This window comes from Apteryx rowi, unplaced genomic scaffold (genome assembly GCF_003343035.1).
Source record: "Apteryx rowi isolate R43461 unplaced genomic scaffold, aptRow1 scaffold_214, whole genome shotgun sequence".
NCBI lineage: Eukaryota > Metazoa > Chordata > Aves > Apterygiformes > Apterygidae > Apteryx > Apteryx rowi.
Genome location: NW_020448464.1, coordinates 1,123,541 through 1,150,453, shown reverse-complemented (window position 1 = coordinate 1,150,453; position 26,913 = coordinate 1,123,541). Strand labels below are relative to the sequence as shown.

Here is a 26,913-nt window from a genome sequence, read left to right as displayed (position 1 = left end):
TTATTCCTGGTGCAAAACAATCTGCTTTCCTGTGACACATTTGGCAAATCAAGATCTATGCTGCTTTACACCATAGTTCAGAAGCTGCAAGTCAGCTGCCTGTGCAAAAGCAGAGGAACAAGGAGCTGGAGCAAATGCAAACCCCAGGAGTTTCAGAATAATGAAATTCCTTTGGTTTTATGCTGTCACATTTCTCTAGGCCCTAAGAGCAACCTGATTGAATTAGACCTGCTTTGAGTGGGGATTTGGACTAGATAAGCTCTAGAGGTCCTTTCCAATCTTTATTGTGCTATCATTAGCAGTTACAACAATAAGGAATAAGGGCTGTATTTAGATATCTCTTTGAGAGATGTTTGTGGACTCATTTTCATATCTGTAGCTTCCACTACCATTGGGAACTACATACGCACACTAATAGGTACCAATGGATATTTGCCCCCAAACCATTGTTTCACTTCTACTGCAACACACTGGAAATACAAATCATAAATTGTATTCAAATTAATTTTATTAACTAAAAGCTGTTTATAATGAGATCTGTGATACACAGTAAAATTCATACCCCAGGAATCCTTTGTATATAGTACAAACTGAAGGGTACTATTCTACCAGTACATCATTCGTTTCAAAAAAATCCAGTGACAAGTGATACAAACGTGAAACAGGAACACTAAACAGAATGGAAGAATGCTTTAGATATTTTTCAAAGTCTACATTTCTTCACAAAAATTCATGAGCTATAGTAAGGCATCCAAAATTTATTTTTAATCTTGCAAGTATAAAGAACAGTCCAAGTATAAAGAACAGTCCAAACACTTCAGAACCATTTCAAGTGCTGGTCACAGAATGAATACTTTCTTGTATTTCAGAACCAGATCCTACAGTATCAGTTCCACAGAGGTCTGCTGTCTGCAGTCTACTTTGGTCTCCTCTTGCTACAGTACTTACAATTGCAGTTTCATTTGCTCTATGGATGTATTTCTTTGAAGAAGAACTTTTACTTTTTTCACCAGAAGTACAACTGGATTTTTTGCTACCATTACTTTTAATATTCACACTGGAAGCAGAAAATGAATGCAGACTAGTAACCAATTGTCTAGCTGAGTAATGTCCTTTTGCATGTTCATGTTGTTTGACTCTCCTCTCGGAGAATGCTGGAGTGCTATTTCGGGTGTTATCCTCCTTATTTTGGCTAGTTGTTTGAGATTCATTTTCTTTCCATAAGCCTGGCTGCTGTTGCACAACAACCTGAAATTCTTGTGTGTCTCTGGGAGCTAAGGCATTATTCACAACCATCTGGGACTGAAGTGTGCCAGGAGGAGAAACCTGGATGTCTCTACCTCCATTCTGAAAAAAGAAATTCTAGTTAAGATATTAATGCAACCAGGAAAAAAAAAAAAAGCACTCCAACTACCATATGCTAAGCCTGTAAACTAAAACAAGATCTTTACATAATCTATACAAAATTCAAACATAAAGATCACAAACTTTGTTACCTTTCTAAGCCAGCAAGTTTCAGAAGGCTGCTAGGGTGCTAATGACAGACAGTAGGCATATTAGTTTCACATGTATCTTGTTCTTTATGCTACAGAGACAAACCAATTATATTGAAGCAGCCAAAGCATAACTACATTTAGCCTTCTGAATTATTTGAAATTCACAATGTTTGCTCTGCCTTCACAATAGTGTGACTCCAATACAGTCTTATATCACAGTACCTCGCTGCTAACAACAGAATCCACAAAAATTATGCAATACTAGGATATAACCAGGAGATAATAGCATGTATGTTAGTTGAAACTTTTCAAACACTTCCACATGGCAGGTATACTTAAACACTTTTAAATTCAGGCTTCCTCTAAACATAGCTGAATTAGAAAAAAAAAGTGATTCAAACAAGCTTCTTAAGCAGGTTAAAGTCACAGTGTAGAAGAGCTTCATTAGATGAAAACATTGTTACAAGCTTAATGACAGTGATCTCAAAAAACCTACACCTGTGATTACAATTACTCTACTATTCCAAATAGTTTTAATGCTGATTCAGATTATAGAATTGCAGCTTGCTTTCTACACCATTAAATAAAAATAAAAAACCACACTTTTTACTATCACAGTTTTGAAGCTCCCTGTGTTCTTGAAGAATTTGAAACAATAGGGAAGACAATGGATATTAGAAACATGCTGGAATGCAGAATGAGCTTGACAATTTTATCTGATTTGGACAAGGCTGTAGGCTGCCAACATCTTAATTTTTAATCACCTTGAAAACATAAGCCTGGCTATCCCTCCCATTTCATTTATTTATTAAGAGGAAAGGAACTTCAGCATCTACCTTGAAAAATCCAGTAGATTTTCTATTCATTACCATTAAAGTAGAAAGTAACGTTTTATGTTGCTAATATTACAAATTTCTGTGGCCTGAAATTCAAGGTGTATCCTGCCTAGAAATCTGTCTAGTAGGACTGAACACAAGACTGACATTACTTAAAAGAAAATTCCAGGGTTTCAATGGGCATTAGTAAAATCTGACAGTAAAGGGTAGTAAAGATATTGAAACCCACTATACATCTGTAAGTGTCTAAAAAGTAGCCTCATCATTATTATTAACTGATGCATACCAGTATGGGAACTTCATATTTCAGAATAAGAAACAACATAATTACCACCACTTTTTAAAGTGCATTACAAGATGGTATGGCTTCTGCTCCAAATGATGATCACTTGAAAAGACTTGCATTAATATTTTAATTACTACAACCTGTATAAATACACACAGAGCAAAAGATTGTAATAATTTCATGGATCATTTGCTAATCATGACTTTCAGTCAGAAGGGGTGGGGGGAAACAATTGAAGAGTATGTTAAATAGCATCAACATTGCCACTAGCATTCCCTCTATAGACATACTTTACTATTCTGGGTATGTTCTTGTCTTTCTTCTTCAAAGGACTTCTCCTTTAGCATCTTAGCAGGTTTAGTAAGAGTAGAATGCATTTGTGGATGCCCCAATAGACCAAAATCTGACTGGTCTATCCCAGCTAATGCAGCAAGTTGCCCAAGTCTGTAAAACAGAAGTTTAGAAGTGACACAAAAATTTCTTACCTATGTTAAAGACCCAAACATTCAATACAAAAAGAAGAAAAAAAGAAGAAAAAAATCTGATGCTTTTATTTCCCCTTTTATAACAGTTTTTCTATTATTTCCATGAAGCCCAAAACAGCTTAATAAAGATGAAAATAAGTGGCTAATGCTGTTCAGCAACTTCTGCCCAAATTAGCCTACAGGTTCAAAACTGTCAGTCTTCAGTCAGTGTTACTGGGGCTAGTAATGAACATCTTCCAGTTAATATTGATCTCAGAGCAAAATGTGTGGAATCAGGACAGAATTTGGGAGGAAAGATAAGGGGGCACAAAGGAGAAACAGTACCTGGCAGACAAAGCACACCACCCTTTTGCAACAYGAGTAACAAGCTAGAAGGTGAAGGGCAGACAGCTTGTTCCAGCTGCACGGCAGAGGAGGGTGCAATACGGACGTATCGCGGTCCGCCCCTGACCACAAAGGGTTGCATACCAAAAAAAAAAAAAATTGCTAAAGATTGTGGACTAAGTGTTGCCCTATAGTGCCCCTAGCCTCATTATCCCTGATTACCATATTAAAAAGCACACCCTTTGCTGCATAACAATAAGTAAATAAGGGGGGCATACCCCCAACAACAGTGGAAATGGCAATCTAGCCGATGAATTATGACTGCTGCACTTCCACATCCCACCTTCAGCAATGATAAAGGAGAGGACAGCCCACTAAAGTTTTGGAAGAGAAGAAAACTGAACCCCCAACCTGTTCACAGGAGATTGCTGACGAGTGAGCTTCCTTCCTCCCTCCCCCAAACAGGGACACCTCTTTGGTAAGACTTGCGCCTCTGACAAACATCGGACATTACCCGGGGAAATATATTATTATTGAAAGCGCTTAATTGTTAGTTTGAGCTCAAAGAAAGAAAGCTTGTTGCAGCAAGTGCATTTATCAACGGCAATTACGAACCTGTTGTATCTGTCACTTTAATAAATTCTTATTCTCTTCTACTTTGCGAAACTGAGTCAGGGAAAGTCCTCAAACAAGGGGCTCTGGCAGGCAAATCTAAATTACAAAGATAAGGAAGGGCCTTCCTTCCCTCCCTTCACTCCACAGAATGCTGGCAAGCAGATTCCCTTTCAGCCAGAACAAAGAATAAAGCTCTATCACTCAAGCAGAAGATTGGTGCACATCTCCCAAACTGCCATTGTCTCTAGCAGCCAAATCCAATTACATGCTTCACAAATACAGCCATGTTGTTTCGCTTAGAAGCTTAGCACTTGGCCAGACATACCACTTGGGGTTTGTTAGTCTAAGGCCCAACAGGAACTGAAAAGTCACAGCCACCAACTGCTGATATCACATCTTACAGAAGCTTATTGAAACAACCATTTTTGTGATTACCTAACTTTCAGAGCAGCTCCCTATTGTCATGAATAAATGTAGAGCCCATCTGAAAAATTTGTTCTTGATGTAGCGAAAAACCATTCTTCTATTCCTCCAAAGCTTGAAATTCATCCTGAAAGTAATGGCAACTCTACCAATTGATTTGCCTGGAATCAGAACACTTTCTCTGGGTGAACACTACATTAATTTACATTATTACAGTTTGGGGGGGGGGGAAGGGAGCAGGGGAAGGCAAATAATATACACAGGGGTCTAGAGAATTTCAAAACATAATGAATCATCCAGAGTTTCAGTACAGGGGCCAGATTCATCCCATCTAGCTTTATGTACTTCAGTTATTAAAAGGGAGCTATGGAAGGAAGAAAGGTGCACACTTTCTAAAACCAGTTCAACTGAGCCTTTCTTACAAAGGGAACACTAAGAACCACAGATGATCCAGTAAAGACTGAGCAAAGTTGTTTTAATAAAAGCTTTCTTCTGAGAAGGGCTTCTTGGAAATCTTTCCCACTGGCAGATACATAAACTCAGCTTGAGTATATTTGGGTATGCTTTTTCACCAAGAGAAAATTAAACAGCAAGCAAATACATTAATTTCTCTTCCTTTGTTTGTTGCCAGTACACCTAGAGATCCTAGGGAGAATGGGGCACATATCCTAGTGAGGATAATTTTGGAAAAAGGTATCAGCAGAAAAGGTAAAATTCATATAATAAAGTAACAACCTACCCAGCATCTTTAAGGAGGTCTAAAAAAGCATGAAACTTTTGGAAAGAGTTCTCAATGCTGCCTAGAACACCTTCATCCTCCAAAATCATGTTGGTTACCGACTGTGCATGAAGAACTTCGGACAGGGAGATGTTTAGGTTCCTCAACCTTGCATTTTCAATTTCCAACTATAAAAAAAAAAAGGCAGGAAGAAAAGTTTTAAAGCCATTTCCATCATTTTCAGTTCAAAATAAAAAGAGACCTTTGCAGGCCTACATGCAGTAGTGCAAAGAGAAATACCCAACATAAGTGGTATAAAGCTTCCTGTACCAGAAATACTCAGGCTACTGTTACATAGATCTCTGTGCAGGTTTGTTTATCCGCAGCTGCTATTTTATGCTACCACAGTGAATTCACTTGAGGTACTCAAAACTGCTGGTTCACACTGTCTTTAGCATGAACATAATGCTGCAGAGTAAGCGCAAACAAAAAGTTAGCTTTCAAGCCATGTTATTTTCCACTTGCTATATGACACATTAAGACCGAAGTACTTCCTGTTTTCAGGAAAAAAAAAAAAAAAACCCTTAATGAAGGCCAATGTTCCCCTTATGTTCAGCCCACCATTTCAGAGCTAATGCACATAACTGTCTCTCTCTTTCCTGCTCTGTGCATCCCAAAAAATGGAAAGTTTAAAGTGATCCCATTTTTCTTCACACTGAATCAAGTCAACATCATCTGAAAGCTGAACAGTAATGGTAAGATATAAAAGGTTTTGTATTCAAGTGAAACATTAACTCAGATGTCCATTTGAGTTTACAGCTGTGCAATCACTGCCATACTGCAGGCTTTCCTTTTTCATCTTTTATGAGATAAGAATGGAAAAATTACAGATTCGTGCAATCTGTCTTAGTTGTTAAACTAGCATCACTGAAAGTGACAGGTTCAGAGATCACTGCTATTTAGCTCATCCTTTCCCCTCAGACAAGGTACTAAGCCCAAGCAGCCTAGCATGATGTAGAAAGATTTTTTGCAGGGGGCATTTAGACCAAAAAGCATCTAAGTCTTCAAACAACACAAATCCAGCAGAGCCCACTGGTGCACTTCACGTTACAGAAGAATGGCCAGGCTGAAGGATTCCAGATACCCTTTTTGAATACGTACTCCCTCTACTGCAGAAGATGTCAGGAGGCACCATTCGTTGTTCAAGTTTCAAAGGGTACCACCACTTTCCTTTCACTGCAGATCATATCTAAAAATCCAGATCCACTTATTTACACTTACTTATGCTGAACTCTGTTACAAGAAATTCTGCTGACTAATTACTCTTGATTCAGAAGGGCCTCTTCAGGTCAGCAACGCCAACTCAAGTTAAAAATGAAAGGGACAGGATAAGCCAAATATAACAACATTCATAGTAAACAGCTTTTATATGAGCAAACTGCTCACATAGTAACAAAGATGGGAGACCTCAGGGAGCAATCCCTCTGCTATAAATTACAAGCAGAATTAATCACTTACTCTAGAAAATAATCAGGATGCCCTTGATTGTAACTAATACACTGAATGAATGAAGCACTTTGAAAAGAGTAGCTAAACGTGGAGTTCAAGGCTCTGGAATAGGACCAATGGCAGGAAACCAGGAAACAAACCCACATTACTAAATGCAGATTTCATCACTGCCCTYAGGCTGGTAAATGATCCATGTGACTTTGAACTGAAACTCTGGAACTACCAGTTTAGTGGTTATCAATAAATAGTCATAATTAAACAAGTGGATAGTTTGATTTGTGCATCCTTAAAACTAAAAATGATTAATACTTAACTATTATTACCTCCATTATCCGTTCCTCAGCCTTTACTCTGGCTCTTCTTTCTTCCTTTAATTTTAGCAGGCATTCTTCCAGTTCCAACTATCATAAAACAGAAAGTTAATCTCAATGTCAGACCAATGTGCAACATTATACACATTTAAAATCAACACATCCAGCTAACAATTAGCACATGGAACTCCAAGCAATAACATATCTTCCACAAAAATACATGACTCAGTTCCACCAGTACATAACTCTAGGATGCAAAAAACCCCAAMAAACAAACAAAAAAACCCTAACACAGAGTAGTGGATGTGAGCACGATTCACTTTTCTATTACTGTGCTGCAAACGTGTTAACATAAGATTATAGCACAAGTTCTCTTATGTCTATGACATTGCTCTCAGGCATGTATATTAGTCTCTACCTCCTCTTCTACTCCACCCATTTTAATCCTCATTTTAAAACTAAATGTGACTACCCAGTCAAAATATCACGTTGAGCTCATAAAAAAAAAGAAAACAAAAACTCATCAGTAGCCATAAGTAAGTTTTCAGAATTTATTCTTCACCCAGGTTTTTATTCTTTATTGCAGGAATAGGAATATAATAATTCTAAACCTTAAAAGTAATACTTTTTCACTGGTTTCAATTAGTTTTTCAGTTGGAAGAAAAGAAGTTTCAGGATCCCAAGGTCTTGGAATGAGCTAAGCAGCTTTAGAAGCAGCTTTGTTTTTATTTGATCAAAATCAAAACATCTAGCAAACATACTTTAGTCTTATACATGAGACGCCTTCACTTCTATTTTAGTTTTTCCTTTTAACTAGTGAACTTTTCAGTTTCAGTGAACAGTAATCAGGATTTGATAACTGATCAGCAAGTCTTTTCCTATCATGGCAGAGCAATATCATCTTTAATTACAGCATCTGAAGAGGAAGAACAGATGGGAATTTTTTTTTTTTAAATGCCTTAATGAAGTTTTCTGCTTCCAAAGGAGAAAAATTGCTAAAATTATGAAGCTGCTCTGTTTTTCAAAAAGGGTAACCTATATAAGTTCACAGTACATAAAGCTTCTTCACTTGTCTACACACCTTGTACATAGGCACATATATGTAACATTAAACCAGACACTGCATTTCTATACATCTGATCAGAGGAGCAAAGATCCAAACAGCACTCAAAACCTTTCTTTATTATCAAAAGCTTATTCAAGAGAGCATACCACCACAAACAATCAGCTGAAAAGATTAGTGCGCAACAGAATGAATAGTAAAAATAATCCTTCTATAAATGCAAAAGAAGTCCTCACAGTTCTTGTAGGATGCGAGAGACAGACATTTGCATGATTCAAAAGATGCAGGTTCTAAAATATTCTAGATATAGCCCTCCAGTGACAACCACTCAGAGTGAAGATTAAGAGTATGTCTCCATTGCCAAAGAAGCCTGCTCTTAAGATCCCTAGACAAGCATCAACCAAGTTAACCCTGTAACTAGAAGGCTACAGTAGTGCCTTTATTACTAGAACACATACGTGAAAGGACTCCTAGAAGTTACAAGTTTTAGAAAAATGGTATTTCTAAGACAACATTTGGAAAAAAGATTTATCAGTATCTAATAAAAATACCTTAACCTAACAAAAATCACTTCACGGTAGGTGGGAGGGACAGGATGGGAGGAAGGAATATCTAAGAATCACCCTCAACAGACACCATACATTTTACTACAGTATATCTCAGAATGTGTGGAAATAATAGGAGCTGCAACCTCTTTTATAGATACAGAAGCATAGCACAGAAGGTAGCAACCATAATGTTCTACATACACATCTTGACAAGTAAACCAGAATCCTGTGACCCAGATTTTGAAGATCAGGCACAGATACCAAAAATCAGAAGAATTCCTACAGTTCCATTTACAGCATATATATTTATACATGCGCGTGCACGTGTGTATATATTTTTAAGTCTTTAGGTTTTTTAATAACTCGAGGTTAAAAACTGTAATTCTACAACTTTTTGTTGTGGAAAAGTTTCAGAAAATTCTAAAGATGACAGCACTGACCTCTTTCTCCAAGTTGCTAATTTTTTTTTCTAAAGGGCAAAAGCTTAGAAAATAGTTAAATTATCAAGATTTTTTTAAAGCGATAACAAAATCTGGGGTTTTCTTAGTTTTGATTCATCACACTGTTGATGTAGATATTACCTAATGGTTAATAATGACTTCACCAAAAAAAAAAAAAAAAAAAAAAAAANAAAAAAAAAAAAAAAAAAATTTACAAACACACTGAGCTATGTCTCCTCATAAGCAATATGAAGCTTTCATATTAAAGAAAGATGCCTTGTACCTGTAAAAACATATTTGTCACTACTAAACTACAAAATCTGTATTGTACATTTCTGCCACTTGCCTTCCAGTTCTGGAACTCACCCAATTACATAAGCTAATTTGAATCATTACAAGGACTGAAAAATAAACTGGAAAAATAATATTTTCTGCCACATTGTCAAGGTGAACCACCTTGCCTTATGATCAGATACATATGTAAACTTCATTCTTTGACCTGATATTGAGAAATCCACTAGTTCACCCAATCCTGTAATCTTCATGCAGAAAAATTTTATTGAAATACATTATGGAGAACTATACCTACATACAGGCTACAAATCTGAGCCCTCAGTGGTTCATACCCAGTAAAGTAGTCCAGCAAGAGTGCTCACAACCTATAGGAAGGTGAAACAGCAGAAACATCTATAGCTTTCCCAATTAGTTGCATTCTTCTAATTTAGTTGTGTTTTTCTAATTAAGTTGTGAATTCTATAATTTATATAAAATAGAATTTTATAATTTAGAATGTATATTCTAAAATTATAGAATACACAACTTTTTACTTACTAGATTATATCATTTTCTTTTTAAAAGTGATTAAAATGCAATCACTACTTTTAAGTAATTCACATGATAATATTTAGAAAGAGTTAACTTGCTAAATATTTTGAGGTTGAAGTCCACCACTTATATGATTAGTTACATACATACATTTCTTCAACTACATTCTTAATCAGAGGCAATTCAGATGCTTCAGATTCCCTCTAGTGGAAGGAACTCACCCAAAAACATATGCTAATTTGAATCATCACAAGGACTGAAAAATAAACTGGAAAAATAATATTTTTTGCCACATTGGCAAGGTGAACCAACTTGCCTTATGATCAGATACATACAGAAAAAGGATACAAGAAAAGAAAAGACTGAAGGAAGAAATGGAAATGCACAAAAGAATTGGGAGAGGAAGGGTGGAACAAAAACCTCACCTTTCAATGGTGAGAATTTCTTAATTTGGTTCTGCCATAATGTAAAGCCATACTTTTTAATCAACATGACAAAAAGGATGGGGGAGGCACAGAAACAAACAGTTCAAGACTGTTTAAAAGGTCAGATTTACAACCACAGCCTAAAAAAGTATTTTGTTTTTCAAATTCATAAGATAGTACTACAGTAAAAGTCTCCAGTATTATGTACTTAATGCAATTAGATCAGTAAAATCTGAACCTTTACAAGGACAGAAGATTTGGAAGCAGTTTTGGGGTATGGTCCTAAAATTTGTAATTTTCCTCCCAGAAGGCACAAATTCATCCCCTCCTCTCAGTCACTCTTGTATGTGTGCACCTAATCCAAAGATATAGAGAAAGCAAAAGATTTATTTCACTAAGCTGAAACAAAAAACATATGCTAACCAGACCCAACACTACAGCTGTACTGACAACATAGGTTGATGTGATAACCTCCCCAAAACATAAAAAACATGGTTTCTGTCTGCCTTTGCAGTGTATCACAGAGGTAATATTCCCTCAACTTCAAACATCAAGAATAAAAATATTAAATGTTTCCTGAAAGCACAGTACTTCCTGCATAGACATTTTGGACATAACATGCATGTGACATGGATTTCTATGATTCCAAATATAATGCAGCTCTTGACAAAAGGACTGAAGCCACTGCACAGCACAACGTCAACATACTGCATGCAAGCAGTAACATTAAACCATCTACAAAGAACAAAGTCGCTACAGAACTTGAAATCCAAGGTACATGAAAAACCTTGAAAATCTGCCTGAACAAGATCTCTAGAGAGAAAAATTGTATATCTTTTCTTTAGACCTACCTTAGCCAGCAGACAGGCATGTAGTTATTTACATTTTGGATCTGTACAGTCATTCTATTTTCCACAGTAACTCTGAGCCATCCTACACTCTCCCATTACGTATAACTCTGCAACCATGTCAAGTTTTAAATCCATCCTGGCCTACATAAAAGCAGCTCTATGGTCCTAATATTTATACACACAAACAGTGCAATCAGTGCTCTAAGACAATCACCTCCAAAGCAAAAATAACTTCAGGTCTTATTTTAAGAATTACTTATCTGGTCAACGCAGCTTCTACAAACAAACTTTAAATCCTAACACTTCAGAAACAGCCCAGTTGTCCTGCCCGAGGGGGTTATTTTATAATACTGTTAGATTACCTCAGTAGTGTTACCAAGCCACCAAAACACACCCTTTATTTTCCCTTCCTTTCATTAGAACAGTCCCTGTGAAAACATTTGCAGCAATAATCAGTCTCGTTACTACTCTTCATTTTTTTTAGATCTATCAAAGGAATGGAGGAAATAATAAAAAGTGAATGAAAAAAGAAGATTGTCACAGAGCTCAGTTACAAAATGGACCACTACTAATTATTTAAGTATTTTTACAAAACAATCATTAAGCTATTTCAGCTCTTAGAAATAACAAAGTATATTTATAAAGGGACTACTTGGAAGGAAATACCAGAGACAATAACACTGATCAACAGATTCATGAGTCATGACTCAAGACAGGAACAGACAAATAATGCATATTGCAGCTGGGTGCATTAAGTGAAGTTCTTCCTGATTACGTGCCCAATTTCAATAAAATGCTCATAGCTTACATATCTTCATTGAAACTGCTCCGAGTTTGAAAATTTGGTACATATTTGATTATCTTTTCAAATGGAAACCCATGTAACATAATGCAGAATAATTAAAAAGTCACTCAGAAGTCCTTTTCCATGACTGGTTATTAACTTAACCAGGATTTTTTGGAAAAGCAAGACAAAAACCCACATGCACCATACCTCTATGAAGTTTAAGGCACAAAAGTTGCATCTTACCTGGAATTGCTGATACTTTGTTACATTAATTTTATCTAATGATTTTGTCAAGTCAGGATGATGGATAATATCATCTGATTCTTCTGTCTCTTCAGTTTCAGAAGTAGCAGCACTTTCTACTGTCACTTTCACAGGAATACCTGTCTAATGGCATTAGAAAAAACACACTCCTGAGTATTAAACCTAGCAATAAAACCAAAGACTAAGTACTACCAAAATCTTCACTTAGATGCAAGCTTTTCCCAGAGTTCCTTACACTGTATGCAATTTAGAAATAAGTATGCATAATACAATATAAAAATGTATTGGTGTGTACCACCGGTAGCATCTTTGCAAGTTCCGCTCTCTTTCCAAAGCTGTGATTCCAGGGCAGCTGTACTGATTTAATAGCCCACTGTCACCAAAAAGGGGAAAGGTCTACACCTTATTCCCAAATCCTTCTTTCATCCCACCACAGCCCCCTCTGTTACTTCCTCACTGTGCTAGCACCAGGAACCACTAGACCCTTCTGCGAGTCAATTTAATTCAGCAGCACACACTAACACACTCCTCCAATTTGTTTGTTTTGTTTTCTCCATTTGTTTAGTGGGGTGGAGGGCAAGGGGATGGCATGGGAAGGGAAGGGCAAAAAACAGGTCTTCTTCATGCAGCTGGGTTCACGAAAGCAATTCACATATGGGTTCAAACACAAATATATAATTCAGAGGCACAAGGGAAGAGATAGGAAGGGGAAGAACAGAACCTTTCATAGGAGAAAGCTGTTAATTCTATATATTCTATAGACTCTATATTCTATATACTCTCTCTGGAGGGACCATGCTCAAACTCAACCACTCATAAGGYGAGGAAACCAAGAGATAGCAACACAGGATAGGGAATCAGAGAAGTTCCAACCAAATGCTGAAGTAAACTGTTATTTTATACTTCCATGAGAGATACATACTTTAAATATATGTTCCAGTCTTAACTTCTCAATCATATAAACCTAAACTTTTAGATGAGAAAATTACGTTCATTACATTTGCATCCTTTTTTAGGCATCCATCTACTAAATAAGTCATCATTTTCTCAACAGTACGAGAGAGACAGTACCTGAATCTTCACTGGTAACTCCTGAGTACTATCCACCAGAGTCCCCCTGGGGGGGGAGAAAAAAAAAAGTCTATAATATGTCACCATTGCTACTTCAATTTCCAAACAGAAGATTCTAGACTAAGCAAAGCAGTAAGAGTTAAGATAGCATCCAAAACATCACTGCATCCCTTAAACATCCATTGCATCTTCACTCTGTTCTGCTAGTACTCCTACAGAATCAAGAATTAAGACRTTCCTGGATGCTAATATTAAGCACTTCAGTAAGCACTTTCCTTAGTTAATTATTATGAACTAAAGTCAATAAGAGAATTTGGTGTTCAGCATTTTTGAAAAAGAAGTTTAATAAAAAGATATAGATAGTGTATAACTTTTGTTTAAATATTTAATTTATATAGCCTCAAATTATAGATGCTAAAGTCCAGGGAAGAACAGAGATTTTACAAACTTATTCAAAGGAAAGCATGATTATAAAAGTTACTCTTGTAACGCTTGGAAGCCATAACATTGTTTTATTTCACAGGGCTTAGACGACCATAGAAACATACGCTGGAAGTGGGAGGCATGGGGCAGAAAAGATGGGAAGAATACCCAGACATCTCAAACTGCATGCCAGATAAACTATATTACAAACTCAGAAAGCTAGACTACATCTCCAGCTATGTTCTTTGTTACTGATGATGCATCAAACAAGTAAGATTTTCTTTTAGGAACATCTGGGTAGTTCTATGGCCATGAAACTGTATCTTTGTGCGTATTATAAAGACTTGCTGTAATTAATCCATGTACCATCCTCCCCAAAGATAATTATATAAACAGATAATTAGGGATGCAATACAGAATTCTGTGTGAAACTTTTAAATATRTATTAAAAAAAAAAATTGTGTTCTCTGTCACACAATTTTCATGCTTTAGTATTTTCCCTTGTACTATGAAAAGTTCACCTGCATCTCTTTGCACGTTCCGCAGTGCGCCAAGGAAGGAAGCCCTTTGTGCCTGGCGGCAGTGGTTTTGGTGAATAACTGTCTTTCACAGATGGATTTTTTTTCCCAGGACTCACAGACCTTTTAGACATTAATCCTGTATTAGASAGCAGGAACAGTTATTTACATATATAGTCATAGCTGACAGTTCATAAGTAAGATCTCCTATGTAACAAAAGCAACTGTAGGAAATTCACCTCTCAATCTGGTTTTGCTAGACTGCTCAAGGCCTAACTTTTATTTTGCTTCTCAAAGAACAGGGACAGCCAATTCATCTGTTTGCAATTACAAGCTTGTATGTTTGACTTATGTCAGGCTGGTCTAAATAAAAGTGTTATTCAACAAGGAAGCAAAGTTTTGTAGCTAAAGTTTATTCATACTACTAATTTCAGACACCTAAATCAGGTGTCTATTGTGGGAGCTTAGGAACCCTATATAGAAAATAAGGCCGCTTATGTGCTTCAAATTGCCCTCTAGTGGCCTTAGTGTGAAGAATGTTGGTTCTGCAACTGACAAGATGCTTGAAAGCTAAAGCTGGTATTCACATTGATCACTTCTACAGAACACCAGAAACATCCTCACTTAAAAGGAACAATAAAGAAAAGTTACGTTCACTAGTCCAGTCTTTTGTAGTTGTTTTTAAACCACACACTAATACCCAAAATAGATTCAGGAGGAACACCTAACGCAGATGCTCATTCTACTCAGCCAAAAACTAACAAGCCTAGAAAGCTGTTCACCCGATATTTCATACAGTCAACTGAGTGAGAACTCAGCTTATTGTTTCCTCAGAACAAAACCAATTTTGTAACGTGTAGAAAGGCATAACTGTGGTAATGGGATTCCATATTTCAGCTTGTTCTCAACAAGTAAACAGGATAAAGAGGAAATTTTTACTTCCTGACTCCCCTCCCTCTTTTTTTAAATCTCCAAGTCAGACATTTTCTTCTCTTCCATTACCCACAATTTATTTGTGCAAACAGATTGCAATTTGATTTATGCTTACCTCTCTGCTTCCAGATAACTAAAGCAAAGATGAAAGACAACCAATGTATTATAGACAACTACAATGTATTATAGTGAGATTTTAATACACTAAATTTTCCAAAAGGTATTACAGTTATCAGTATTTAGTTACAAATATTCAAGATACCCATGTTACTTTATACTATTTATAGTAAGTTTACATGAAGTAAAATCTTAGAATATTTTGTACATCACTAAAAATTCATGCTTGTTTTTTCTGGTAGAGGACAGTGCTACAGAAAGACTGCAACATCAGAAGAAACAGCCAACTCTCTACCATCAAGCTTCCTAGAAGCGAACAATCATGGGGAGGATGCCACTGGAAAAACTATATGCAATGCTTCAACATACTTTATTCAGCAAATCCTAGTTTTCCCAACCACACATCTAACAGCTGAAAACAAGATCAAGTTTGCTATTGAAACCACTGGTGCTAGAAGAAGCAGTAGTGAATTAAGAATCAATGGAATTTTTTTGGAAGCAGAAAAGTATTCGGCAAAACACTGACATTTAAACACATCATATAGTTTTGTAACGAAAGTTTAATGCTGAAGCATTGTTTTGTAAATAAAATTTACTATACTCTGAGAAAATAAAGACCGTATTACCAATACGAATAGTAGCTTTTCCTTTTCGACCACTTCCTAGGACAATAGTTCTTTTCTTTGGTCTAGTTTTCAAAGCATCCTTTGAAGATGGAGAAGTCAGCCACTTATACTGGAAGTTTGAGTATTATTTTTAGAAAAGAAAAACACATTATTTTAGTAACTGATATTTCAGAAGGTGCTCATTTAAGACTAGTTTCCTCTGTCAAATATAGAGACCACTGCTAGTAATGGACAACTTAAACTGTAAAATTAAGAAAAAACAAAAATCCCACAAAGCCACAATTCAAGCACAAATTCAATACAAGTTTGAGTGCCACATTATCAGCAAGTGTTCCCAGAACACCACTACAACATCCCATCCAAAAATTTCCCTTCTCCTGTGCAAAACACTTCTCCTTTTATAGTAACAAAAAACAGCATCAACCCTATAAAAAGGAAACTCCAGCTCTGGCTTTTCATTCTCTGCAGAAAGCTGGCTTGCTAGGAATGACTGGCTCAGGCCAAAGTTCTCTACAGTAATAAAAGCTTCCCTAACATGATTTTATATTACCAATAAAATTAATGTTAAAAACAAAAAACGAAGTATAATTTTCACTGCCTCTAATGAAAATTCATCCTTACACAGTAAAACCATCCAAGCTAAAACTAAGACATAGCAATAATCAAACAACTGCTGTGCCTCAGAATTTATTTTCTTATGGTAACAGTTCTATTCTTAAAGGTTTCCCTTCTCTCAAAAATTTTATTATTCTTCCAGGTAGACATTCTTAAGTTACACTGTCACTTGGATTTTAGTGTGTATCAGACGAGAGTTAGTAGCGAGTCTATACTATTAAAGCCACCCAATAAATGGAGTTAGAGATTGAAATGCAGTTGAGATTAACACAAAGCTTATCTCAGACAGCTCTAAACCCCACATCAGAGTACTAGAAACAGTATGATGAAATTATTCCCACTAGGCTCCACCTAATGCATGAGGAAGATTAAGCAAGATGCAGTTACTGTGCTCTAACTAACCAGCTTTAGTCCAAATTTATAAAAATACTTTTCTTGCCTATGATAAATCTGGACTCCAATTATTCTTGCATGAGTTTTGCTGGGTCTATAACTTTATCTAGCTCCTGAGACAACTAACTGTCATTTTCAACTACAAAACTCTTTAGATGAAAGAGTAAAATTAAACTATAAACTTTTCAAGGCCAGAATATCTTAATTTTGTTTCACTACACACATAAAAGAGCAGCTATACTGGGTTAAACCAGTAACATGCCTCTTCTCTAGTTATCTGCTGCTGTTATACAGTATCTGAGCATAAGGATAGCAAGCATATTGTCATTTCTCAACACTATCTTAGGTCCTTGAGTTCGGACAATGGGGGCATCTTGTGCTGTAGACATCTTCAGTGAATTTTTCCTTTAAGCTATTCAGTCTCTCCAAGAAACTATGCAAACTTTTATCATCTAGCATACCAAATCATGTGTACAATTATAGTCCACTATTCTAGAGCTACACAGTAATGCTAGTATAGTACAGAAGTCCTTTGTCTTAGCTGTCTTTTAAATTTATTGGAAAGTTTCCTACATTTAATGGCATCAATTAGTAGTGAACAGCCATTCTTGCAGACTTGAAAGCTCAACCCAAAATGCAAGAAGCTATATGCAATTAAGAAGTAATGAAAAACAACTGCTTCTTAGACAGAACTGGATGGAAGGGCTGTTGTGAACGGTATCCAGTAAGCAAGTGATGGCCACCACAAATAGCCTCTTACGTATAATCACCGAGACGTGATCTTCTCTATGTGCAATGACTTACTATGGGGCCATTCAAAATGCCCCATAGTTCTCTTTCTGAAGCTACACACCTTAATACATTTCCTACTTAAACATAACTATGGAATTTACACAACAGGTGCCACAGTGTCTTTCAGATAGTACGGAATGCTGCTCTGTCCCCTCTCAGATATACACAAATTCTACATTCTACTCTATGCATGAATTCTACTCTTGAGAATTAGCAAAGTTAGCCTTTGGCAGGTTAAAAAAAAAAAGCTGAAACTAGAGGCAGCTGAAACTAGAGGAAGTACTAGGGATGATCATCCATGCTATTCTTCAATTGGCTCTGGTATGTGAGATGGTGGTATGAGTTAGGCTGCTTGCTACATGAGTAAGCAGCATTTTCAGACAAAAAATTACATCTTACCTCCCATGTCAAAAAAAAAAAAGAAATCTATATTCATAGACTAAACTTACTATGATTCCTCATTTTAGGTAGATTCTTCATTTTCTAGTGATATGAAATCTGTATCTCTAGCAACTATCATGGGTAGAAATATAGCAAAAAACCTACTAGGTTAAATATGTCAGAAATAAATACCCACATTCTCTCCATTATGAAAAATGGACCAGCACATCCTTTTAAAACCTCACAGGTTTGAAGGCAGCGCACAGATGACAAAAGGAAGCTATGTAGACGTTAGACTGTATGCTGTTCTACAAGCTTAAACTACAAGAAACAGAAAACACTTCTTTAAATTTGTAAACTTAGTCTATAATGGATCCTCCATAAAAGTTCACGGAAAATCTGAGAATTAACTGAATTTTTTTGGTATAATGCTAAAACTTATTACAAAATAGCAAGAACTGACGTTTTACTTACATTCAGAATTTAGGTACTATAGCATACAACTGCTGAACAGGTCATTAGGACTTGTACAAATTTTTTTTTTTTGGTACTCTTACATTTTATTTTTTTAAGGCCAAATTTTGACTTTTTACAAAATGAAGGAGTCCTTGCAGTTCTTTCTGCAGCAACAAAGCTTTATTACCAGCTGTGCATCTTCGATACCTCTAACAGTTTACTCCCTGAAAGTCAGCAATAAAGTGCTTTTTGTCAATATGGAGCACCTTTAGACACCACCGCAAAGAAACTCAACTGTTTTTCTCTTCATAATATCCAGACTTCTGTAACTAAGCTCAAAATCAACCACAAATCCTAACATTAGGGTAAAATAATTGTTTCAGTTTCAAAAGAATGTTAGCCTCCAACACTAATTGTTTGTGTTCATCTTGCTAAACAGGTGGATTATTCCATTCTGAGTGTCTGCACCGTTCCCATGATAAGCAGTAAATGTGTTATTTACAGCAGCCTACCCACATGACTTATGAAATCATGGATCAAGGTTGCTGTGTTCTCAGTTGTGGAAGAGAGGCCAAGTTACTTAGTAAGCTGGTGGTCAGTCATTTTTTTATTTACACTGTTACCCAGATATGCAAGACTACTAGTATTGCCAGTAAGACTTAGATACTCTACTACCTCGAATATAAAACAAGGGTCTTAAGTTGAATGAACTCTTAGTATATGGAAATCCTCCACAGAGTTGCCTCTTTTCATAGTTCAACTTTCCATTCATGTTGAGCTACATTTTCTCCAGGCAGATGCTATTTCATGGAATCCATGCAACATTTTGCAAGTGCTGATTCCATCTGCCAAGGAGAAAAAGTACTCCTTCACAACCAGCCTCAGTTTCTCCAAAAGGTCTTTAAGAGGTTGAAGAGGGGATCTGTATTAATCCCCAAGGAATTCTACACACAAACTTCTCAGTTTAGAATTTACTCCCTACAGAGTCACAGCTCTGACTTTCAAGCCCTTTCAAAGTCATAACAGCAACAAGGTCAGGAACAAGACTGTTGCTGCTGTCGAAAAGCAAGAGTAAATGAGTGTACTCATTTGCTTGCAAACTCCTTTGGGAACAGGATCAGATTTCTGAGTTAGCAACAAGAGACTCAGTATTTAAACAGTATGTCTAATCATAAGTGTTCCGAATACTCAGTTTATGTAAGTTACTATAAACTCTCTACAGAATATTAGACAGAGATAGAAATGGGTACTGTACTTGCTCAAGTTACTCAAGACTATTCTTTCCAATATTAACCATCTAAGAAACTACAGTTAACTGAAATTAAGTTTATTTTTGTCAATAATTTACATAACTAAGTTATTTTCAAACATATGTTTAACTTGTGAATTCCTTTTTTTTAATGAAGTTGATGTTCATGTGTTAACAAGAAAGAGACACACATATTAGAAAACTCCCAACAGCAATTTTAGCTTATGTTCTAAGATAATGCATAAGCATACATAAACATTTCTATTTTTCTTCTCATTAAATGAGTATCCTGTCTCTAGTATGTTACACCTTAAATTACATAACAAAGCATAAAAAATGCCCAAGACAGCATAGTTCTTGTTGCTGCTAGTGCTGAAGTTTTTCCTTTTATAGTGTTCTTTATTTAAAATGCTTAAAAATGCTTGCATTTATAACTGGAATAACTGTGTTATATTCATTCTGAACAAAGTTGACCTTATAACACATGCAATGCCAACTACAAAAACAAAACAACAAAAACAAAACAACACCAAAAATTACTATGAAATGCTTAACACATACCTCTGAATTGGCACTATTTCCATTCATAAGAACTCTTTCAATAATGCTCTTCATCAAAACGTGATCTACAATTAAAGATGTTGTATTAAGAATTTCCTGCATGAGATTTGTATTTACACAAACAAACAGATCACTGAATAAGCAGTGTACATTATCTGCCCTCCTCCCCACAYGTGTTTTAACGCTTAGCAAAATACTATTGCAGGGTTTTTTTCCTTGAAAGCAGTGTATTTCCCCACCCCACAAGAGTTACTGAAAAATTCCACATAGAAGAGGACAAAGGTAGATATGGATACATACCAATTAAAGGATTTTTTCTTATGTCAAGTACCACTAATGTTCTATTAGCTTGAAGAGCATCAAATAATGACTTTGCTCCTTCATTGGATATTCCACACTGCTGCAAATCAAGTGCTAAAATGTTTAAGGAATTAAAAAAAAAAAAAGCAGCATAAGATGTAGTCAATATCTACTACAATTAATCCACCTCTGCTGAACACCACCATTTCACAGAATGGATGAGGCAATGTTACAGTGACAGCCATGGATATAAATCACAATATTACTTTCACAGGTGGAAATTAGAGATTTAGATCACTTATATACCAACATTAAGAAATGTAACTATTAAACAACTGCAGAGGAAGGAATATCAAACCACAGTTAAATCACTGTTCTTGAAAATTACTACTAGATGTAATATTGCTAGATACTAATTAATACAGCTGCCCAGAGTAGCTTAACATACACAAACAAACAACTTAAGTCTGAAAAAAGCCTGAATCAGTGCTTCTAACCAAATCATCTCTAGCACACACAAATACGTTATTCAGTTGCCATAATACAGTACTCTCATGGCTTTTGGCCTTTTTTTTTTTCATGCCGTGCTTGCATAATATCCATGTTACGTGTACAGCCAGCTCAGACAAACCGTAAAACAATTCCAATAGGTGTTTGATTCTACATACAAAATGCTATGACTTCTATCACCAAGATTAGAGTCACTTAGTACATATATACTATACTACAAATTATTCATTCAGAACACCAGAGAATTCTTGGACACGTTGACTACTCAGATAAGAGAGGAAAAGAAATTTGTTTTGAAAAAAAATCAACTTACTCTTTGCTAGTTAAATGCCGAATTACTCATTTGACTACATTTGCTATAATTGCCAATTGCAGGTTTTCTGCCTGCCTCTATCATGTCTTAGAATCAGCGTTTCACAATACCTTTCAGCCACAGGTCCTCTCCTAGGCATTCTGCAAAGGCACTGGCTCCTCTGTCTCCAACAAGCATGTTGCAGTTGAAAGTAATGCGCCTCAAGCCTGTCATACAGTCCAGGTCAGGTCTCCTATAACGTAGGCTTTCAGCCCAAGCTTCATTATGTCTTTTCATTGCCTGGTGCTTTGCAAAGAAGAAAGTTGTTATCAAGTACAAAAGAAAAGCCATTATTACGGATGACAAGACGATCATGAGTTATTTTTGTTTATATTTAATGTTTAATAACTGAGTGTTGATATACAAAAGACTCAGTTATATCACTTCCGAGTTTAAGAAATACCACAGTCATTCTTGAACAATGCAGTTAACTCACACTTGTTCTGATCTTTCAACTCACAATGAAATTTACTAAACGTGTCTAGAAAACTCTAAACATATTACCACCTTGTTTTTGTCAGATAGACATTTTCAACACATCTTTAGCAGGAACTGCACACTATGAATGTGTGTTCACGTGGACCAATTTTAACATTGGTTAGAATAATACAGTCATATTGTACCAGACACAAGCTTACTAGTCAGCTAATTACTAGCCTCTAAACTGCCAACTCAACTTCATTATTTTTTATTTAATGCTTAAGAATAGTTAAGACATTTTTCAAATTTGTGTATGACATTGATGAAAGAAGCTCTCCCCAAAACAGATGTCAGACACTTATGGCCCTAGTTAGAATTTGAAAGCAAAAGAAAGAAAATTAAATGATCAATACTACAGGTAATTAATTCTAAGTTCACCAGGTCACAGAAAAATGCAACAATAACAAAAAAGTGGGTCTTCACATTCACTGCCATTTAAAAAAAAAGAAAGCTTAGTTATCCATAGCAGATGCAGTAACCCTACCACATTTTAAGTTACGGGGAAATATTTTACAAGGCATGTAAGAGAACATACTTCCAGACTATAGTACTCCTTACTTTGAGTTCAGTCCCATTAAACCCCTCCAAAACAAAAACAAAACAAAAATATGTACACTGGTTATACAGTCTGTATATTTCTCATCAGCAAACAGAAAGAAAAACAGCTTTCCTTTATTATTGCATATGCAATACATGATGAAACTTGAATCTGTTGCGATATCAAACAATTAGTTTTAATAGTCTTAATTGAATGTTCACCTGGATGTTTATGAAAATTATTACATTAAAACTGGCTCAGCATTTAACATTTACGTGGTAAGAGATTTCTCACAATAAAAATACAATTTTCAGGAATTCAGGAACATTCAGGCATTTCAGAAATTTGGGAGCGGGGGGATAGGGCAGGAAGACCATTAATGTAGCTGTGTTAGAGACCATCCTTTTCCGTATGAGATTTCGCATCAAAAACAGTACATGGTATAGTATTGCTTTATTATCAAATTATTACCAGAAAAGTTGTATTTGTTTACAAGCTGAATACAACAATCATGCTTTTAGTTATTTAAGTTCTTGTGAACATTTACAGTTAAGTTACCTTTAAAACATTTGCCATATGTTCTGCCCCTCGCCAGGTAAGGCTACATCCTGTGAAATTTATGTATCTGATAGTAGCCGAATTTTTCACACTCTGACAGATTGCTAAAGGGAACAAAAGCATTTATGTTATATACACACACTAAGCAGCCAGATCATCAGAACAAACACATTTTCTCACTGCTATATTAAGAAGCTGAATTAGCTTTAATAGGTAAGCCCTTTGACAAAGAACTAGTGTTGAAAAACAAAGTTTATTTCAAATACATCTAACCATTGTAATTTCAAAAGTGTTTAGCAAAGACTGTCTGAACTAGCTAGAACATGTTTTATTTTACTTGTGTAAACATGAACAAATCAAGAAAAAGTTAGTTCCAAACTTAAATAATATAACTTTGTTTTAAATAAAAGTATAATCAACATTATTAAGTAGTATGTCTGTTTTCCAGCATCAGCTAAACAAATTCAAGTTTTTAAATACTGTAAAGCCATGTAAAATGAAGATGGTTATTTTTAATCAGTGTGAACAAATTTAAAATAGGAATGGAAATACTGAAAAACTTGGTTTTACCTACTTAAAGCATTAAAAAAAGAGGGGAGAGGTATATTTATGCCTTTACCAAATCACCTCACAAAACCAGTTATTTTTCTTTTATTTTGAAACTTACTTTCTAATCCTCCATCTCCAATCGGACAATGGGCTAGGGAGACACTCTCCAGAGATGAAGTTTTGGCCAAACCCTACAAAATAATAATAATTTTAAAAAAGAGTGTGTGTGTGTGTGTGTGTGTGTGTGTGTGAGAGAGAGAGAGAGAGAGAGAGAGAAAGTTTTTAAAATGGTTTGAAAAGCAACAATAACATACAAATAGAGAAGAGACCAAGACACCCAAACTGCTCAGCACAAACACTTTGCGCTCTCTGAAAGATGCAGAAGGGCCTAAAGCTGTGAAGCAGTTGCTTTGTTTTGCATGAGGGGCCTGAGCCTGCAAGAAACAAGCAGCCACCTACTTTCCTAGGAGTCACTCATGAGCAAACTGCAGTAGCTCTAATAGAAGTAGCTCTCCAAAGTGTGTTATTTCTCGGTGCCTGGCAGCTTTTCTTCTGTCATTACCCTGCACAGTAATGTCAGTCACAGGCCTAAGTTATATGCCCCAAACGCACAGTGGAGATGTTGAAAAAACCCTTCCATAAGCCTTGATGAATCAGGGCAAGAGAAAGTTAATTGATTTTGATTAAACACTAGGTTATACTAGAGGTATCAGCAGAACACCTCAGAAACAGGAGAATAGAAAGATGTCTTTCAAAATGGGCACATCCCCATCTGTGACAAATACATATAAAATAAGTTGCTACTTCTCTAGAGCTTGATTTAATTGCATATCAGTGCATTCTCACCTTTGTTAAAAGTATTAGATCTCTCTCTCTCAGAAGCAACCCCTGCAGTTCCAAGTTTTTTAGTACATCTGATATACTCAGACAGCCTTTGACAGCTTTGCATAGTTGACCAGTCAAGTCTTTTGATCGAATTGCTGGAATTCTCCTTCTAAAGTAAGTTTTATACTTTTCAACACCTAGTAAACAACAGAAATGAAGAGCAGTAACATCCAGTCCCTATTGACTTGAAAGCTATCATAAACACACCTCTATTTAAGAACAGCAGCAAAAAAAAAAGATTAAAGAATTACTTAGCTATTACAACTCTCCCCCTCCACACATTCAATCACTCACAAGTTTTATGCAAAGAGTTTTAACATTCATCAACATAATTATCATCTAGAGCCATCACTACAAACCTGATTCTCCAAGACCCTGTTGATGAAAACTTCTTATTGCAATAGAAGTCAGGGTCTTATTATGCCTGATAGCACTCAGAAGCGGTGCCCAGTCAGCAGCTTTGATGCGATCTACAGTTATATCAAGAGCACCCTCATTCAGATTGGCTTTCACAGCTTTCAGTGGGACAGAGCCTTGAACAGCACATAGATGTTCATAATGAGAGTAGAAATCCAACATGCACTGTCTTCTTACTTTGACTGAGTCAATCATTTTTTATACGTGATAAAAGTTTCTCTAAAATGAGGGAGGAAAAAAAAAATCAATTTTTCCCATATGCAACTGATTTAGGGACATAATCTGAATTCTACATGCATACCCAAAACATGAGAATGCATGGCTATACATGTGCAACTCAATGTCTTCAACACAGCAAGTAATGCTGATGTCTTGTGATGTTCTGCACCTGTGTAAGTACAGCTAAATAGGTAAGAAAAAGAAATGCTACATTTTTATTCTCCTAAACAAATGTGCATATCCAAGAGAATATGCCCAGTGTTCCAGCACTAATTGGTGTAAAGACTTTCCTCTTAAAACATAGTTTTTTAAACACACAGTGTCTGCAGATTACTTAAAAGCCCACTCCCTGACCCAACACAAAGGAGTATGAAGGACTATTCCAAACACCATTTACATCCTCAGAACTACTTGTCAGCTTCTCCACTACTGCAATCAGAAGTCCAAATTCTCGTAATATAAAATAAAACAAGTGTTTCCCTTAATGTTTTTGCTTTTGCATACTTTATGTCTGGCCCTAGCATTCAAGTTTAACACATTTGAGGGTAGAAGAGAGGGCAAACTCAAAAACATACAGTAACTTCCATCTCAGAAACAACTACATAAATTAGGGCTCTTCGGCACGGAAGTCAGTGGATATAACAGAACTGTATAAAATCTTGACTGGCTTAGAGAATGTATACAGGCAACAATTATCTGCTATCTCTTTCAGTACAGAAGCAAAGGAATATCAGATGAAACTAGTAGGTGGTAGACTGAAGAGAAACAGAGTACATGGCAAAACTGAGAAATTCAACTTCATGCTAGAAGTTTTCAGAAGGCTAAAAGCTTATGGGGATTCAAAAAAACAGACAGGCAAATTCATAGGGTGAAAAAATAAATAAATCCATAGAAGACTACTGTGCACAGAGACAACGACTCTGCTCTAGAGCCTGAGCTGCGAGACARGCACATACTCTGTGAAGCACCACTATGTTTCCTCTGTGCTCACATGCTTCCTCAAACACCTTCTGGTCTGCAGGGGTAAATCATACTTTTTATTTGACTCGTACAATCACTGTATGCAAGCATATACAATACCCACTGAACACATGCAAATAAACAACTCTAGCTATACTTGGAAAAATACAGCATTTTATAGCGTTGCACCCACTCAGCTGCAACTACCTAGAATCAACCTAGGGAACTACTTCAGTGCTGTGCTTCCCTACAAAGCACACCATCAAACCAGCATGAGCTGGGGACCGCGTTGTTCGCTGCCACGCACGGGTCTACAAGAGAAGGGACCGGGGGGAAGATGGTCCCTTCCTCCTCAATACACCCCCTCCGCGCGCGCTCCCGCCTCGCCGGACCGCGCCAGGCCTCCGCCAGCCCCAGCGGGCTCCCAGCCGGGCCGCGAGCCTCCTCCCCGCCTCTCCATCGCCGCCGCATCGAGCACAGCCCCGACCGCGCAGGGGCCGCCACCCCTCTCCCTCCTCCGCGGCTCCTTTCCCGGCCACCGCACCCCAACCGCAGCCCGCCAGCCGCTGAGGCACGCCGCCGGCCCCGGCGCTAACCTCCCGCCTCCTCCCGAGCCCGCCGCCGCTGAGGCGCTGCTCCGCGTGAGGCCGTTTCCCTGGGATCCCAACCGTCGCCGCCCGCCCGCCGCCCACGTGGCGCGAGGGGCTAGCGCGCCCATTGGCTGCCACCCCAGAGGCAGCTGCCCGCCCCCCGCCTGGCCGCCGGCCTTCGCGCGTTCAAAATGGCCGCACCCAACGGCCGCCT

General features: G+C 36.9%; 1 protein-coding gene across 3 annotated transcripts; it reads right to left on the bottom strand.

The window, feature by feature from the left end:
- Positions 1 to 26,774, bottom strand: CEP78 (centrosomal protein 78). 3 transcript variants are annotated; one of them, XM_026064360.1, is made up of 16 exons: positions 26,706 to 26,774; positions 24,873 to 25,149; positions 24,475 to 24,650; positions 23,747 to 23,819; positions 23,080 to 23,183; positions 21,575 to 21,749; positions 20,642 to 20,755; positions 20,342 to 20,406; positions 15,895 to 16,003; positions 14,222 to 14,357; positions 13,278 to 13,323; positions 12,186 to 12,329; positions 7,007 to 7,093; positions 5,205 to 5,371; positions 2,909 to 3,062; positions 1 to 1,347 (listed from the first exon to the last, which is right to left on the bottom strand). In XM_026064360.1, exons 2-16 carry the CDS (start codon positions 25,123 to 25,125, stop codon positions 829 to 831), a joined length of 2,322 nt encoding a protein of 773 aa, XP_025920145.1. In that variant the 5' UTR covers positions 25,126 to 25,149; positions 26,706 to 26,774; the 3' UTR covers positions 1 to 828. The 3 variants fall into 3 exon arrangements, with proteins under 3 accessions (XP_025920145.1, XP_025920146.1, XP_025920147.1); XM_026064361.1 differs by having other exon boundaries at positions 7,016 to 7,093; XM_026064362.1 differs by lacking the exons at positions 12,186 to 12,329; positions 13,278 to 13,323; positions 14,222 to 14,357; positions 15,895 to 16,003.
- Between the last annotated feature and the right edge of the window lie 139 nt (positions 26,775 to 26,913).